The sequence below is a fragment of the Phoxinus phoxinus genome (genome assembly GCF_949152265.1).
Source record: "Phoxinus phoxinus genome assembly, chromosome: 1".
Taxonomy (NCBI): Eukaryota; Metazoa; Chordata; class Actinopteri; order Cypriniformes; family Leuciscidae; genus Phoxinus; species Phoxinus phoxinus.
The window spans coordinates 9666080-9685981 of NC_136876.1; the positions used below are offsets into that span (position 1 = coordinate 9666080).

The 19902-nt window shown below is 37.7% G+C and overlaps 2 protein-coding genes across 4 annotated transcripts in view; one reads left to right on the top strand and one right to left on the bottom strand.

Annotated features, from left to right (window-relative positions):
- LOC307000367 (uncharacterized protein) overlaps positions 1-19902 on the top strand; it is a 214432-nt gene that overhangs the window by 39837 nt on the left and 154693 nt on the right. The gene's annotated exons all lie outside the window — the stretch shown is intronic.
- LOC306988813 (uncharacterized protein) lies at positions 361-8023 on the bottom strand. The gene is made up of 2 exons (XM_079593959.1): positions 6066-8023; positions 361-1228 (listed from the first exon to the last, which is right to left on the bottom strand). Exons 1-2 carry the CDS (start codon positions 6252-6254, stop codon positions 434-436), a joined length of 984 nt encoding a protein of 327 aa, XP_079450085.1. The 5' UTR covers positions 6255-8023; the 3' UTR covers positions 361-433.

The following is a 19902-nucleotide window of genomic DNA, read 5'->3' on the forward strand; positions in this document are numbered from 1 at the left end:
GGATAACCTATAAATGTAACAGCTGAAAAACAAACCGAAACAGCCAACTAACGCCGATCACTGATACTCCCTTCATTACGCATATATGTATAACACAAATTCAATACATTTAAAGAATTCTTTAATTGAAACACTTAAAACATCACAAAGCCAACAATACAAACAAACTTTCCAATTTAAAAAATACACTACAACTTAAATTTTCAATGATGTCAATTTAAAACTACATCTTTAAATGTCTAACATCTTTAAAGACATTTCAGAAAAAAAAGTAAACAAGTGCAAACAGTTAAAAAAATAAATTTAAATTACCACTACAAATAAAATTATAAACCACAACTGTCACACAACATATTTTTCAAGAAAACTATATATATATATATATATATAACAAAAAAACGTTTGTTGACCTACTCAGAAACTGCTCTGAGTTTTATTTGTTACTTGTAGTTGGCACAGGCTCCTCAAACAAATCAGCACCTTCAGGAAACCAGCCATCCATTTCAGTGGTTTCACCTTCATTAAGATTTTCCCCTTCAGCCACAGCCTCGACAGCATTCTCCACCTTCTCCACGTCAACCACAATGTTGTCCAGCATTTTAAAAGTGCACAATCCCACCTCAAACAAATGCTCCTCAACATCCTGTCCATCTGACAGTAGGTCAAGGAGCCCCTCTTTTCCCAAGTACTTTCTCAGTACTGAATTGGACACTTTAACCTCTTCTTCTCCAAAGTCTCCAGACAAGGAGACTTTGGCAGTCGCATTGGCCTGAAAGCTATCAAACCTCTGCAGCATCCCACACTTTTCACAGCGGTGATATTTCTTTTTTCCCTCCACCTCTGCCTGCCAGGCAAAGCACTTGGTACAGCATCGCCGTACAGTGACCTGTGCACCGGTAACATGGCCGGTCAATGTTCGGGTTTCACCTTCATCCACTTCAAATGAAGCATCCACCGTCACACCAGACAAAGCTGCCACCTCATTCATCTCGGTGAATCTATTGGCAGTCAGGAACAGCTCACCACCAAACTCCCTGGTAGACAAATTGATTATGTCATACCATTGACCACTAATCAACGCTCCCAGCTGCCTCTCCCACAACTGAATCTTTATATGATCCGTGTCATCAGCTATATGGCAGGTTTGCATCTCAACAGACACACCATTGTACTCCACCATTTTAGGCACAGAAGCGACATGAACCACCTTCACTTTAATAGCAGGAACCTGAAACAAACAGAAAATATTTTTATTAACCTAACAACAAAACAAACACAGAAAAACAACTATTACATAGTCATATTTTTTATATTCAGAATAAAATATATTTCAAACTTAAAAATCCAAAAAAAAAAAATTTACCCAAACAAGCAACTTTTTTTTATTCAAACACTTGAATGACTTATTTACTTACACATAACAAGACTTACTTACACATAACAAGACTTAATGTCTAGCCATGATTTATATGGATAAATGCATGCATGTATCTGTGTGTGTATATATATATATATATATATATATATATATATATATATATATATATATATATATATACACACACACTGTGCTGTAAAAACTAAATTTCTGCTAATAAATTACTGCTACAAAGTTAAAAAACTGACACTCAAGCCCCAAAATTATATAGGACAGCATAACAAAAGTAATTTTAGTATTACCATTTGCTCCAATAGTTAAATAAAACCCACACCATTTCTTTTCTGGGACTTTACGATTAATTTAATAATCATTTAAACGGTTGATTATTTTTTCCAATAATCAATGAATTGGATAAAAAATAAACATTTCCAACACTATATTAAAATACAGAACTGACAGTGCAAAGTGCACAAACTAATTGCTCCTTGAACATCTCTGAGCTGTTAAAGTAATAATAAAAAAAATATTACAAACACACACATGCTTTACATCTGCCAAATATATTGGCTTTTTTTAAATACAATGCACAAAAAGATGTATATGTTTAAAGGGACCTGAGCTGTCAGAACAATACATAATTTATAAAAAATAAAGAATAGGCTATTACAAATCAACAACTTAACGAAAAAATTTTGAACGTCAAAACTTGTTCTCTAGAGTCTACTCTACACTCACACAAACTTATTTTGTTGTTTTTTGTCAAAGATCTTATCTTTAACAAAATGTTTTACATTATTTCACAAGCACATCTACAAACGACAAATTACACGCAGTTGAATAATAATAAAGCAATAATAATTCTTATAACAGAAGATAATATGTCTAATCTATCCTAATATTAATTTTAAGTACAATGTAGTCGAACGCACACTCAGACACTCAATATATCTCTCGCGTGCGTTCTCGAACACACTCTCTCGTACTGTTAAACGCACTCAGACACAATCAGTCTCTCTTTTGCACTGTCGAGTACGTTCTCGGACACTCAGTCTGTCTCGCAAGTTCGCTTCACTTTTGTCCAGCGCATAATAGCTCTGCCCTGCGCTAAACTCAACTTTTTTTTTTAATTATACACAAAAATCTCCACGACTTATTGAGTGGTGCAATACTCACGCGACAAAATGAATCAAGTTCATAAACAATTATTTTGGCCAGGTCTCTCTTGCAAAAGAGGTTTTAAATCTCAATGAGATCATCTGGTTAAATAAAGGTAAAATAAAAAATAAAAAATTTTTAATAATAATTTTGTTGCAGCCCTATTTACAATAGAATAAAACATATGAAAAAAATATGTATGTGTATATATATAGCCTATTAATTACATTTTATCCATTAGACCAAGATTTTACAAACTCCTATGGACTGTTGAAAATTCTATCCTAGCCATTTATAAAGTATGCCTATCATACTACATATATTGAATAGTCATCAATTATTATATATATATATTAGAGCCGGGACTTTAACGCGTTAATTAAGATTAATTAATTACACAAAAAATAAAGTGTTAAAATTAAACGCATTTTAATCGCACTTATTTTTGCACCGCGTGTACACATTGATGACCTCAGACACGAAACGAGCGTTTTGTGTGAGAAAACGAACAGTATTTATATCGTTTTTACCTCTTGTAACAGCCACGTACAAGTGATCTGAGGGCGCGGGCGCATCCTTCTGTGTGACGTGTGCGCAGACTGGTGCATAGAAGTATACACTAGATGTCGCATTAAATACATTCGTTCCAATGAACTGCCGTAACCAATGTGACATCTATTGTATATATCTATGCACCAGTCTGCGCACACGTCACACAGAAGGAAGCGCCCGCGCCCTCAGATCACTTTGGACGTGGCTGTGTATAAGAGGTAAAAACTATATAAATACTGTTCGTTTTCTCACACAAACCGCTCGTTTCGTGTCTTAGGCCATCAATGTGTACTTACATTTACGAGTCATTAAATCATGTTTAATTTGGACTTCTCTGTGCATGCTCTTTGAGGTGGACCCCATAGACCTGCATGATATGACTGTCAGACAACGGTTTGACCTAAAAATATCTAAATTGAAAATACTGTGGAAACAAAGACATATAAAGCTAAAACAAATTAATTTTAAAGTGAACTATCCCTTTATTGGCAAAAATAGCACTGGTCTGCTGGACTTGGTTGAACAAAAAAACAATATTTTGTTGCTTAAGCTTATGTATTCAGTCATTATTCAATGGTAGGCTATAGCCTACTAAAAATCCATGTGAAAAAAATTACTTCTCTGTTCTCAGGTCAAATATTTATATGCGATTAAAATGCGATTAATTTCGATTAATTACAAAGCCTCTAATTAATTAGATTTTTTTTTTTAATCGAGTCCCGGCCCTAATATATATATTATATATATATATTAGAGCCGGGACTTTAACGCGTTAAGATTAATTACACACAAAATAACGCGTTAAATATTTATGCATTTTAATTGCAATTATTTTTGCACCACGGCAACTCATCACTGGATGGGTTTCGGCGGACCGATTATACTGGAAGCACCCGGGTTGCAGCGTTCATGACTTCAGACAACAAGCCCCGTGGATGGGAAATTTTGTTATAAAAAAACAACGTATACAAGCTAGAGCTGCATGGGCGATATATCGCATGACATTGTTAGGGGCATCTCGTCAGTAAAGCCGGTTCCTTGATTAGTAAATCGCCATCACCTGCTTTCAGATGTAGCGACATTTACTACACAGAGCCAGCCGTAGTTAACTGACAAGCTGAGCAATATCGCATAATTATCGCAGACGTATCGTCTGCGATAATTATGCGATATGGCTCAGGCAGCTTGTCGGTTACCTACGGCTGGCTCTGTGTAGTAAATGTCGCTACATCTGAAAGCAGGTGATGGCGATTTACTAATCAAGGAACCGGCTTTACTGACGAGATGCGCCTAACAATGTCATGCGATATAAGTTATCGCCCAGTCCTAATGCAAGCGTCTATAAGAGCATGATTGTGTGCAAGCTATGCAACAAGACATTCGGAACAGCTATTGCTACACTTAATGGCAAAAATTGGACCCACTTATAAACTGGAGAAAGTGTCTTGGTTGAACAAAAATAAACAACATTTTGTTGTTTAAGCTTATGTATTCAGTCATTATTCAATGATATACTAAACATCCATGTGAAAAAAAAAATCACTTCTCACTGTTCTCAGGTCAAATGCAATTAAAATGCGATTAATTTCAATTAATTAATTACAAAGCATCTAATTAATTAGATTAATTTTTTTATCGAGTCCCGGCCCTAATATATATATAAAATAAACGTTTGCAATTTATAAAAAACAAAATGCTACAAAAGCTACGCCAACAGCAGTCCGTGATTTTTTATTTTCTTTGATTACAATCACTGAAAGCACCAAACCACTGTACTATGCTGCACTCACTTTAACACCGACTGCACACATCAACTAATATGACTGACGTGCATCTAACGATCTACTTATTGTAAAAGTTAATTTAAAATATGACAGACTTTAAACGCTCGAGCACAGACTGAAAACTTTCACTGCGCACGCTTCAAGTAGCCTATATGGATCCACGCACGCTTTAAGCACGCGCATCGCACCATACAAAACAAAAACTCGCATTTCATTCTATATTCCTCTGATAAACCCTGACATTTAAATAAACATCTTAAACTTAATGCTTTCAAACTACAAGATTAACCACATAGAAGCTGGGTAACACTTTACAATAAGGGTGCCCTAATAAGCATTAATTCATGCTTAACTAATGCACAGATAATACTGAATTAATGTATTACTAATGATTATCTAAGCTATTCATTAATGATTGCCTCATTAGCAACTAATGAAGAGTCTGTCTGGTTAATTTATTAGTTCATATATTAATTGTTATTAATTAAATATGTAATTGTGGATAAATTCCAGAATACCTTATTTTATTAACTAATAGGCTAGTGTTCATTAATTTGTTAATTACCACAATGAGCCTAAAATGCATTAATACATTATTAATTACAACATTAGTAGTGTGTCAATTACTACAATTGCTAGATGAGTTAATAATGATGTGCCTCCCTCAACAAGTAAAGTCACAACGTAATGATTGTTAGCTAATGATTAATCAATCATTAATTACCATCACTATAGTTTATAAAAGCTGTTTATTAACCACTGGTTTCCAAAAACATAGTAATTGACACTACTAATGCTGTAATTAATCATGTATTAATTAGTTTACCTGTAGGCTATTAGCTGGAAGTTGAAATATAAGGCTGTGGCTCATTGTGGTAATTAAATTAACACTATTAGTTAATAAAATAAGGTATTATGGAATTAATACACACTTACACATTTAATTATTAACAATTAATATATGAACTAATATATTAACCAGACAGACTCTTCATTAGTTGCTAATGAGGCAATCATTAATGAATAGCTTAGATAATCATTAGTAATACATTAATTCAGTATTATCTGTGCATTAGTTAAGCATGAATTAATGCTTATTAGTGCACCCTTATTGTAAAGTGTTATCAACGCGGTATATACCCCTCTTAAACAAATTACTTCTAAATTAATAAAACAAATCAGTAACTTCTTACGTTCTGCTTCGGGGCCATTGACTTCACCTCGGCGATCTTCTTGTAGTTCAACGGTGGATTTTTAATCGGAAAGCCAAGGTTGGGCACCACAGAAATGTCGGTGGAACTACCGCACTGAATGTCAAATTCGCCGCCATCTCTACCTAGGAAAAAAGCCAAATTAATACACACATTAATAACCAGTAACATTACATAAAAGCGTAAATATTTTAATTAACGAATAGATAGGCTACTTACTGACTCCGCGTTTGAAATTCTTCAATTTCACTGCACTTTTATTTCTATTCGCCTGCAAAAACGAAGTCCGTTTCTCTGCCGCAAAAACTACAACATGACGAAAGTCATCGCGGCTAGTTTGAAACACGGCATTAAAAAAATAGTTACCAGTTTTAGCTTTTCTCATAGGACTAACATTGTGGACATATCCACAAATGTCGTCTTGAAATTCCTGGACCTTCACTTTTTTTACTGGAGGAGCCATTTTGCACGTTGTTAGCAGAGTACACAGACAATACCACAAAATACTGTTTCACAACTACCAGTCTCTCTGACTGGCACACTTTATTTAAGACACCTTTATTTAAGACACCTTTATTTAAGACACCTGCATTCATTCAGCCACTGATTAGGTCACATGACCTGGGTCACAAAAAAAATACAAAAAAAAAATACAAATGAAAGCATAATATTTGTACATCTTAACACCCCCACTTGCTCTCACATTTCTATTTTATCATTTTTGACATAAGTATACAAAGTTCATACACCAAACATAAACGAGTCAAATTTCATTAATGGTTCATTTCCTCAGCATCATCAGTGTAATTTAGTTTTTGTTCGCAGGGAGTAGCTCTGGACTTACAATTCTCCATGTCAAATCTCTCACGTATTTTCACAATATACCCCTGTTGTGACATTTTAACACAATCAAAATCTTACTCATAATCAATACCAAGAAAATGTGTAAATTTTCCCAAGTCCTTCATTCTAAATTTAACACTGAGCATCTCTTTCACACCATCAAGTACATTCATATCGTTGGCTGCAGTAATCAAGTCATCAACCAATATGATTATGAAAACTTAGTTTCTGTAACCTTTGTGTAAACACAATGATCAGCTGGATTTTGAACAAACTTGATTTCACAGAAATACTCATGCAACATTCTGTTCCAGTTCTTGCCCGACTGTTTAAGTCCATACAGTGATTTTTCCAATTTATACACCAGTTTTGTATTACCTTGACATTTTACCTCGTAACCCTCTGGCTGTTTCATATAAATGTCACACTCTATTGGCGCATGTAAATATGCGGTCTTCACATCCATAAGGGCGGAGCTAGACTCTCAGTACAGTGGGGGCGGAGCTTCATCATGGGGCCCTCTGCTACCAAGTAATTTTAAAATGAAAACCGTTAAAAAAACGTAAAATATCTGATGAATGCATATGTAATAATGTGGCACTTGTTGAGCCAAGTAAGCTTATATGTTAAATAAAACACAAAGAAAACCCAAATTTTTTGACAAATTTGTATTGACGAACAAAGAAAACAGTCTGCCAGTCAAGTAAAAAAGTTTTTAGCACCACGGACAGCGGCATGGAAACTTTGTGTAAAACAACTGATTTATTATAACACAGACTTATTCATAACTAAAATATACATTTTTAAAGACGATTTTTTTTCTTACCATTTTTTTTAAACAATCTTCCAAGAACAAATAAATCTAACAAAACTATATATACATATCATGGTCCCTTATTATTAAATCTTCATCCTCCTCTCCTTCATGGTGGCAAATCTGCCACCGAATTTCTCCCGATTTCCACTTGGACAACAATATTGCTACACCATCCGTCACTGGGCGCCGTTTCAGACTGAACAATAATACACCTCGAAGTCAAGCGCGGCAATCAGAACGGAAAAAGAAGCAGTCTATGCGCTGTCTATGGGTTTGCGAGCCTCCGCTGCGCGCGCGCGCGCGCGCCTCTGTTGACTGCGCGCGCCTCCCCAACAGGCATTTATACTTCGCGCTCGCCGGTTTACTATTCTTTGAAAAGACAGGGTGCGACTCGGTGTAATTGTCATCTAAACCATCAGGAATCAGCGGTGAGAAGAAGTAAGGTACACTCGTGAATGTTTATTTTAGTACACTTTAGTAGACTACACCAAACCCACACTACAAAAGAATCGTGTAAAGCAGTAAACCAGATTATTCCTTGTGACATTAGAAGAAAGAAAAAAAAGAACGTAACCTACAACTAAATGAACGTTATCTTACATAATTTCTAAACATTTTTATTTAGTTTTGTCAACTTTTTTATAAACCATGGCCATTTATTTTTATTTCAAGGGCTTATGTCTGCTATTGTAGGCTCATTTAGTTAATGTAAGCAACTAATTTAGACGCAAGAATTGGGTGAGAATTGTCTCACTACAACAGCTGTCTGGACTGCATAGGTCCACAGTATCTTTGGTAACCCACTTTCTATTAACATGCTCCTAGCCATGTCGAATACGGTTCTCCAGTTTTGTTCAGCAGTGCCGTTTTGGTGTGGAGAGTATGGTGCAGAGGTCTCATGTCTAATACCATTTCAACAATGCCTGGTACTCTCTTCCTGTGAACTCTGTCCCATTGTCAGACCCGATGCATTTAACTTTCATATGGAGCCATATCTGCGAGGAATTTTTCTGTGCCGGTCACTGTGTCACTCTTGCTTCTCAAAAAATATAGAAACACCGCACTAGAATAATCATCTGTGAAAGATAATGCATATTTATGTCCGTCTTTGGACATTGGATCTATAGGCCCTGCTAAATTGGTGTGTACCATTTCTAGAGCTGCTTTTGCTCTTGCATCTGGCGCTCTGCTTCTAGTCTCAATAAACTTCCCTTGCGTGCAAATCTTACAACGTGGGATATGTTTGTCTGCTCTACTCTTAATTTCCATACCATCAACAACATCCTCCAGCTTAATTATATCCCCATAATTGCAATGACCTAATATCTCATGCCATGTCTGCAAATCATAACATAGTACAGTTTGTTGTGCACGTGTATGGGGAATTCGGTACCGTCTTTATGTAGCAGGACGTTCTTCCCTTCTCTGAAGGGAAGAACCCCCATGTATGTGTAGATGTCCTGTAGATATGTTGGGATGTACAGCGCGTTTCTTAGTGTTGTTTTGAAACGTCGTCCTTTGCTGTCCACCAAACATACTAATGCGTCCTCTCTGTATTTAGCGACTCCGTTGCACCTTGTGGCATCAGCTAATTCCACGCATTGTTTACTATTCCTCTTCTCTTATCCTCATGCCTCCACATCTCAGCGTCGCTTGCCCGAAAAACATACTCCCGGTCACCCGTCTCCTCGGACACTTTTCTTGTGTTATCCCGCTGCTTTCTCCGCCTGCAGGTTGCATCGCGGTGAGTGGTACTTTTGCATTGATTGCACCACTGTTTACGCTGGCATGTCCTTGCTTTATGGCCTTTTTTGCCACACCTGTAACAGACAATGTCTGCACTTACAGCACAGTCAGAAAAAGTGGATTTCGTTCCAAGCTGCGCTCTTGCTTTCATTACATTATCCCCGGACGCAGTGCGCATATTCTCGATGTCCTCATAACTTCGGAGCTTTGTTTTAAATTCGGCAAAAGTCATTTTTTCGTCGCTCTGAGTAACATGGATAGAAAATGGTTTAAATGTATCTGGAAGTCCTTTCAAAATCATGCTATTAAGAGTCCGTCACTCAGATTCTCCTCTGCATTTCTCAAAGCAGTGATTGCAGTCTCAGCTCTGATGACATATTCCGTAACACTCTCACTGGGCGACTTTTGCAGTGAAGTTAGCTCTGTGTACAAGCTTATTACCCGGGGCTTCCCTTGCCGGCATAATATCCGCGCAAAATCAGCGTTTTTCGCCGTGTCTTCCTCATCTTCGTCAGAAGGCTCATATAAAATAGTCTCTTTCAGTTCCTGCAAAGGTGACCCAAAAATTTAGTTAATGGTAAATCATGAAAAATCATACTAGAAAAAGGTAAATGGTGAGCATATGTGCAATAACATCATTAACAAGCATGCACAATTTTATGGAGATCTGACCATAGGTGGCGCTATAACTGTTAAAAAGCTTTTAAACCATATATTTCCTATGGTAAATTGCCTGTATTGGCTGTAAATGGTGTTTTTCCATCTATGCTTTATGCTTGCTAAATAAATACTAATGTCTTTTGATGCTAATGTGCTTAACGGCCTTAAAGGCTTGAACACCGACAAATGCTGCTTGCAGCTTTAATTATTAGGTGTTCAAGCACGAAGTGCTGAAAACCTATTGTAATTGTACTGATTTTTATTATTATTATTATTATTATTATTCTGCCGTAAAACGCATCGTGCAGCCCAAACCGTAAGAGCTAGAGCTTTGAAACTTTGCCATATGGTAGTACAAAAATCGAGGAGAGGTTATCAAATTATGAGCCAGATTGGCCCATAGGTGGCGCTATAGCAACCAATTGCGCGAAACTGGTCATAACTCCTAGACCGTATATCGCAGACTCAAGTGTCTTATATCATTGGAAAGCTGACCACCTGACGTAAAAAACGTATATCTCCGATTTAATTTCCGCCATGATAGATTTTCCGCCATTTTGAATTTTGTCAAAAACCTACTTTTGCGAACTAGTCCCTGGTTTTTCGCCCGATCGGAACCAAACCAATGCAGAAATGTTCTCTGGAGTCTGATAATCAATAATTATTGAAAAAAAGTTCAATTATCGATTAACGGTCGCTAGGGGGCGTAAAATTATCGTTGTAGGCGGAGCCTATATTACTAAAACGCCTATAACTCAAGTAGTAAATGAGATAACTTCACCAAACTTGGTACACATGTGTTGGCGGTCAATTTGAGGTCACGATAAAAAAACCGCGTCGATTGGCCACATGGTGGCGCTATAACAAAGAAAAAACGTATAAACATCTGACCGTTTGTCCGATTGACGTAAAATTTGGTATGGAGTGTCTTGGCCCAAGGGGCCATCTATGTCTAGAAGGATATTGGCGTATCTAAAAAAAAAATGGCCGCCATTGGCCAATGAAGTTTAAGCACCCATTAGACAAGGTTAACGGAGGCCAATCGTAACGAAACTCGATGGCCATGTTCAACTCATGGCCCTTAAGGTCTGTAAGAGTTTTGAAAGAAATCGGCCACTAGTTGGCGCTAACGAGTTTTACGGCTCTGTAATCACGTGGTGTTGCACAAATCCCCATAATATGCATATCATTTGATAGATCTCCTCATGCTGAACAACTTTGCCTCTAGAACTAATGCTGTCAATTGAATTGTTCATTAATTATACGCAATTATGTTAAAAACCTACTTTTGCGAACTAGTCCCTGGTTTTTCGCCCGATCGGAACTAGACCAGCCTAGAACAATTCTCTGGACTCTCTAGATCAATAATTATTAAAAAAAAGTTGAACTTTTGCATTTTTCGCATGGTAAAATAGGGTAATTTTGAAAAGGGGCGTGTCAAAATACACTCAAAAGCCTATAAATTCTAAATAATAACTCGGAATTTCACAAAAATTGTTGAGCATATGTGCAATAACATCATTAACAAGCATGCAAAATTTCATGGAGATCGGACACCAGGTGGCGCTATAACTGTTAAAAAGCTTTAAAACCATACATTTCCTATGGTAAATTGCCTGTATTGGCTGTAAATGGTGTTTTTCCATCTATGATGTCAGTGATTAAATGCTTGCTAAATAAATCTTAATGTCTTTTAACGTTAATGTGCTTAACGGCCTTAAAGGCCTTAAAAGCTTGAACACCGACAAATGCTGCTTGCAGCTTTAATTAGGTGTTCAAGCACGAAGTGCTGAAAACCTATTGTAATTGTACTGATTTTTAGGTGTTCAAGCACGAAGTGCTGAAAACCTATTGTAATTGTACTGATTTTTATTATTATTATTATTATTATTATTCTGCCGTAAAACGCATCGTGCAGCCCAAACCGTAAGTGCTAGAGACTTGAAACTTTGCCAGTAGGTAGTACAAAAATCGAGGAGAGGTTATCAAATTATGAGCCCGATTGGCCTATAGGTGGCGCTATAGCAATCAATTGCGCAAAACTGCTCATAACTCCTAAACCGAATGTCGTAGACTCAAGTGTCTTATATCTTTGGAAAGCTGACCACCTGACGTAAAAAACGTATATCTCCGATTTCATTTCCGCCATGACAGATTTTCCGCCATTTTGAATTTTGTCAAAAACCTACTTTTGTGAACTAGTCCCTGGTTTTTCGCCCGATCGGAACCAAACCAGTGAAGAAATGTTCTCTGGAGTCTGACGATCAATAATCATCTAAATAAAGTTGAATTATCGATTCACGGTCGCTAGGGGGCGCAAAATGATCGTTGTGGGAGGAGCCTATTTTACTAAAATGACTATAACTCGAGAAGTAAATGAGATAACTTCACCAAACTTGGTACACATGTGTAGGAGGTCAATTTTTGGTTACGATAAAAAAATAGCGTCAATTGACCACACGGTGGCGCTATAAACCAAAAAAAACTTATACACACCTGACCGTTTGTCCGATTGACTTGAAATTTGGTATGCAGTGTCTTGGCCCAAGGCCCCATGTATGTCTAGAAGGATATTGGCGTATCTAAAAAAAAATGGCCGCCATTGACCAATGAAGTTGAATCACCTATTAGACAAGGTTAACGGAGGCCAATCGGAACGAAACTCGTCAAGCATGTTCAACTCGTGGCCAAAGAGGTCTGTAAGAGTTTTGAAAGAAATCGGCCACTAGTTGGCGCTAACGAGTTTTACGGCTCTGTAATCACGTGGTGTTACAAATATCGTCAGAATATGCATATCATTTGATAGATCTCCTCATGCTGAACAACTTTGCCTCTAGAACTAATGCTGTCAATCGATTCGTTCATTAAATATTCGCAATTACGTTAAAAACCTACTTTTGCGAACTAGTCCCTGGTTTTTCGCCCGATCGGAACCAGACCAGTCTAGGACAATTCTCTGGACTCTCTAGATCAATAATTATTAAAAAAAAGTTGAACTTTTGCATTTTGCGCATGGTAAAATAGGCTAATTTAGAAAAGGGGCGTGTCAAAATACACTCAAAAGCCTATAAATCCTAAATAAAAACTTAAAACTTCTCAAAAATTGGTGAGCATATGTGCAATAATATCAATAACAAGCATGCAAAATTTTATGGAGATCGGACCATAGGTGGCGCTATAACTGTTAAAAAGCTTTTAAACCCTATATTTCCTATGGTAAATTGCCTGTATTGGCTGTAAATGTTGTTTTTCCATCTATGATGTCAGTGGTTAAATGCTTGCTAAATAAATCTTAATGTCTTTTAACGCTAATGTGCCTAAAGGCCTTAAAGGCCTTAAAAGCTTGAACACCGACAAATGCTGCTTGCAGCTTTAATTAGGTGTTCAAGCACGAAGTGCTGAAAACCTATTGTAATTGTACTGATTTTTATTATTATTATTATTATTATTATTCTGCCGTAAAACGCATCGTGCAGCCCAAACCGTAAGTGCTAGAGACTTGAAACTTTGCCAGTAGGTAGTACAAAAATCGAGGAGAGGTTATCAAATTATGAGCCCGATTGGCCTATAGGTGGCGCTATAGCAATCAATTGCGCAAAACTGCTCATAACTCCTAAACCGAATGTCGTAGACTCAAGTGTCTTATATCTTTGGAAAGCTGACCACCTGACGTAAAAAACGTATATCTCCGATTTCATTTCCGCCATGACAGATTTTCCGCCATTTTGAATTTTGTCAAAAACCTACTTTTGTGAACTAGTCCCTGGTTTTTCGCCCGATCGGAACCAAACCAGTGAAGAAATGTTCTCTGGAGTCTGACGATCAATAATCATCTAAATAAAGTTGAATTATCGATTCACGGTCGCTAGGGGGCGCAAAATGATCGTTGTGGGAGGAGCCTATTTTACTAAAATGACTATAACTCGAGAAGTAAATGAGATAACTTCACCAAACTTGGTACACATGTGTAGGAGGTCAATTTTTGGTTACGATAAAAAAATAGCGTCAATTGACCACACGGTGGCGCTATAAACCAAAAAAAACTTATACACACCTGACCGTTTGTCCGATTGACTTGAAATTTGGTATGCAGTGTCTTGGCCCAAGGCCCCATGTATGTCTAGAAGGATATTGGCGTATCTAAAAAAAAATGGCCGCCATTGACCAATGAAGTTGAATCACCTATTAGACAAGGTTAACGGAGGCCAATCGGAACGAAACTCGTCAAGCATGTTCAACTCGTGGCCAAAGAGGTCTGTAAGAGTTTTGAAAGAAATCGGCCACTAGTTGGCGCTAACGAGTTTTACGGCTCTGTAATCACGTGGTGTTACAAATATCGTCAGAATATGCATATCATTTGATAGATCTCCTCATGCTGAACAACTTTGCCTCTAGAACTAATGCTGTCAATCGATTCGTTCATTAAATATTCGCAATTACGTTAAAAACCTACTTTTGCGAACTAGTCCCTGGTTTTTCGCCCGATCGGAACCAGACCAGTCTAGGACAATTCTCTGGACTCTCTAGATCAATAATTATTAAAAAAAAGTTGAACTTTTGCATTTTGCGCATGGTAAAATAGGCTAATTTAGAAAAGGGGCGTGTCAAAATACACTCAAAAGCCTATAAATCCTAAATAAAAACTTAAAACTTCTCAAAAATTGGTGAGCATATGTGCAATAATATCAATAACAAGCATGCAAAATTTTATGGAGATCGGACCATAGGTGGCGCTATAACTGTTAAAAAGCTTTTAAACCCTATATTTCCTATGGTAAATTGCCTGTATTGGCTGTAAATGTTGTTTTTCCATCTATGATGTCAGTGGTTAAATGCTTGCTAAATAAATCTTAATGTCTTTTAACGCTAATGTGCCTAAAGGCCTTAAAGGCCTTAAAAGCTTGAACACCGACAAATGCTGCTTGCAGCTTTAATTATTATTAGGTGTTCAAGCACGAAGTGTTGAAAACCTATTGTAATTGTACTGATTTTTATTATTATTTTTCTTCTGCCGTAAAACGCATCGTGCAGCCCAAACCATAAGTGCTGGAGCCTTGAAACTTTGCCAGATGGTAGTACAAAAATCGAGGAGAGGTTATCAAAATATGAGCCCAATTGGCCCATAGGTGGCGCTATAGCAACCAAAAGTACTAAATTGGTCATAACTCCTAGGTCGTTTGTGCTAGAATCACAGTTTTCACATCACTGTAATCCTTGGCTCAAGACGAACAAGATGTATATCTCGAAATTCGATTTGGAGCAAAAAAAAAAAAGTTATGTCGATTTTTGTCCAAAACCTACTCTTGCGAACTAGTCCCTGGTTTTTTGGCTGATCTGAACCAGACCAGGCTGGAACCATTCTCTGGACTCTGCTGAACAATAATTATCGAGAAAAAGTGTCATTTTTGCATTTGGCTGGCTATAAGAGGGTCATTTCAGAAAAGGGGCGTGTCAAAATACACTCAAAAGCCTATAAATCATAAATTAAAACTCAGAACTGCACAAAAATTGGTCAGCATATGTGCCATAACATGGCGAGGAAGCATGCCGAGTTTCATGGAGATCGGACCATAGGTGGCGCTATAACTGGCAAAAAGGTATCGTTCTTATTAGGTGTTCAAGCACGAAGTGTTGAAAACCTATTGTAATTGTACTGATTTTTATTATTATTTTTCTTCTGCCGTAAAACGCATCGTGCAGCCCAAACCATAAGTGCTGGAGCCTTGAAACTTTGCCAGATGGTAGTACAAAAATCGAGGAGAGGTTATCAAAATATGAGCCCAATTGGCCCATAGGTGGCGCTATAGCAACCAAAAGTACTAAATTGGTCATAACTCCTAGGTCGTTTGTGCTAGAATCACAGTTTTCACATCACTGTAATCCTTGGCTCAAGACGAACAAGATGTATATCTCGAAATTCGATTTGGAGCAAAAAAAAAAAAGTTATGTCGATTTTTGTCCAAAACCTACTCTTGCGAACTAGTCCCTGGTTTTTTGGCTGATCTGAACCAGACCAGGCTGGAACCATTCTCTGGACTCTGCTGAACAATAATTATCGAGAAAAAGTGTCATTTTTGCATTTGGCTGGCTATAAGAGGGTCATTTCAGAAAAGGGGCGTGTCAAAATACACTCAAAAGCCTATAAATCATAAATTAAAACTCAGAACTGCACAAAAATTGGTCAGCATATGTGCCATAACATGGCGAGGAAGCATGCCGAGTTTCATGGAGATCGGACCATAGGTGGCGCTATAACTGGCAAAAAGGTATCGTTCTTATTAGGTGTTCAAGCACGAAGTGTTGAAAACCTATTGTAATTGTACTGATTTTTATTATTATTTTTCTTCTGCCGTAAAACGCATCGTGCAGCCCAAACCATAAGTGCTGGAGCCTTGAAACTTTGCCAGATGGTAGTACAAAAATCGAGGAGAGGTTATCAAAATATGAGCCCAATTGGCCCATAGGTGGCGCTATAGCAACCAAAAGTACTAAATTGGTCATAACTCCTAGGTCGTTTGTGCTAGAATCACAGTTTTCACATCACTGTAATCCTTGGCTCAAGACGAACAAGATGTATATCTCGAAATTCGATTTGGAGCAAAAAAAAAAAAGTTATGTCGATTTTTGTCCAAAACCTACTCTTGCGAACTAGTCCCTGGTTTTTTGGCTGATCTGAACCAGACCAGGCTGGAACCATTCTCTGGACTCTGCTGAACAATAATTATCGAGAAAAAGTGTCATTTTTGCATTTGGCTGGCTATAAGAGGGTCATTTCAGAAAAGGGGCGTGTCAAAATACACTCAAAAGCCTATAAATCATAAATTAAAACTCAGAACTGCACAAAAATTGGTCAGCATATGTGCCATAACATGGCGAGGAAGCATGCCGAGTTTCATGGAGATCGGACCATAGGTGGCGCTATAACTGGCAAAAAGGTATCGTTCTTATTAGGTGTTCAAGCACGAAGTGTTGAAAACCTATTGTAATTGTACTGATTTTTATTATTATTTTTCTTCTGCCGTAAAACGCATCGTGCAGCCCAAACCATAAGTGCTGGAGCCTTGAAACTTTGCCAGATGGTAGTACAAAAATCGAGGAGAGGTTATCAAAATATGAGCCCAATTGGCCCATAGGTGGCGCTATAGCAACCAAAAGTACTAAATTGGTCATAACTCCTAGGTCGTTTGTGCTAGAATCACAGTTTTCACATCACTGTAATCCTTGGCTCAAGACGAACAAGATGTATATCTCGAAATTCGATTTGGAGCAAAAAAAAAAAAGTTATGTCGATTTTTGTCCAAAACCTACTCTTGCGAACTAGTCCCTGGTTTTTTGGCTGATCTGAACCAGACCAGGCTGGAACCATTCTCTGGACTCTGCTGAACAATAATTATCGAGAAAAAGTGTCATTTTTGCATTTGGCTGGCTATAAGAGGGTCATTTCAGAAAAGGGGCGTGTCAAAATACACTCAAAAGCCTATAAATCATAAATTAAAACTCAGAACTGCACAAAAATTGGTCAGCATATGTGCCATAACATGGCGAGGAAGCATGCCGAGTTTCATGGAGATCGGACCATAGGTGGCGCTATAACTGGCAAAAAGGTATCGTTCTTATTAGGTGTTCAAGCACGAAGTGTTGAAAACCTATTGTAATTGTACTGATTTTTATTATTATTTTTCTTCTGCCGTAAAACGCATCGTGCAGCCCAAACCATAAGTGCTGGAGCCTTGAAACTTTGCCAGATGGTAGTACAAAAATCGAGGAGAGGTTATCAAAATATGAGCCCAATTGGCCCATAGGTGGCGCTATAGCAACCAAAAGTACTAAATTGGTCATAACTCCTAGGTCGTTTGTGCTAGAATCACAGTTTTCACATCACTGTAATCCTTGGCTCAAGACGAACAAGATGTATATCTCGAAATTCGATTTGGAGCAAAAAAAAAAAAGTTATGTCGATTTTTGTCCAAAACCTACTCTTGCGAACTAGTCCCTGGTTTTTTGGCTGATCTGAACCAGACCAGGCTGGAACCATTCTCTGGACTCTGCTGAACAATAATTATCGAGAAAAAGTGTCATTTTTGCATTTGGCTGGCTATAAGAGGGTCATTTCAGAAAAGGGGCGTGTCAAAATACACTCAAAAGCCTATAAATCATAAATTAAAACTCAGAACTGCACAAAAATTGGTCAGCATATGTGCCATAACATGGCGAGGAAGCATGCCGAGTTTCATGGAGATCGGACCATAGGTGGCGCTATAACTGGCAAAAAGGTATCGTTCTTATTAGGTGTTCAAGCACGAAGTGTTGAAAACCTATTGTAATTGTACTGATTTTTATTATTATTTTTCTTCTGCCGTAAAACGCATCGTGCAGCCCAAACCATAAGTGCTGGAGCCTTGAAACTTTGCCAGATGGTAGTACAAAAATCGAGGAGAGGTTATCAAAATATGAGCCCAATTGGCCCATAGGTGGCGCTATAGCAACCAAAAGTACTAAATTGGTCATAACTCCTAGGTCGTTTGTGCTAGAATCACAGTTTTCACATCACTGTAATCCTTGGCTCAAGACGAACAAGATGTATATCTCGAAATTCGATTTGGAGCAAAAAAAAAAAAGTTATGTCGATTTTTGTCCAAAACCTACTCTTGCGAACTAGTCCCTGGTTTTTTGGCTGATCTGAACCAGACCAGGCTGGAACCATTCTCTGGACTCTGCTGAACAATAATTATCGAGAAAAAGTGTCATTTTTGCATTTGGCTGGCTATAAGAGGGTCATTTCAGAAAAGGGGCGTGTCAAAATACACTCAAAAGCCTATAAATCATAAATTAAAACTCAGAACTGCACAAAAATTGGTCAGCATATGTGCCATAACATGGCGAGGAAGCATGCCGAGTTTCATGGAGATCGGACCATAGGTGGCGCTATAACTGGCAAAAAGGTATCGTTCTTATTAGGTGTTCAAGCACGAAGTGTTGAAAACCTATTGTAATTGTACTGATTAGGTGTTCAAGCACGAAGTGCTGAAAACCTATTGTAATTGTACTGATTTTTATTATTATTATTATTATTATTATTATTCTTCCGCCGTAAAACGCATCGTGCAGCCCAAACCGTAAGTGCTGGAGCTTTGAAACTTTGCCATATGGTAGTACAAAAATCGAGGAGAGGTTATCAAATTATGACCCCGATTGGCCCATAGGTGGCGCTATAGCGATCAATTGCGCGAAACTGGTCATAACTCCTAGACCGTATGTCGTAGACTCAAGTGTCTTATATCATTGGAAAGCTGACCACCTGACGTAAAAAACGTATATCTCCGATTTAATTTCCGCCATGATAGATTTTCCGCCATTTTGAATTTTGTCAAAAACCTACTTTTGCAAACTAGTCCCTGGTTTTTAGCTCGATCGGAACCAAACCAATGCAGAAATGTTCTCTGGAGTCTGATAATCAATAATTATTGAAAAAAAGTTCGATTATCGATTAACGGTCGCTAGGGGGCGTAAAATTAACGTTGTAGGCGGAGCCTATATTACTAAAACGCCTATAACTCAAGTATTAAATGAGATAACTTCACCAAACTTGGTACACATGTGTAGGAGGTCAATTTGAGGTCACGATTAAAAAACCGCGTCGATTGGCCACATGGTGGCGCTATAACAAAGAAAAAACGTATAAACACCTGACCGTTTGTCCGATTGACTTAAAATTTGGTATGCAGTGTCTTGGCCCAAGGCCCCATGTATGTC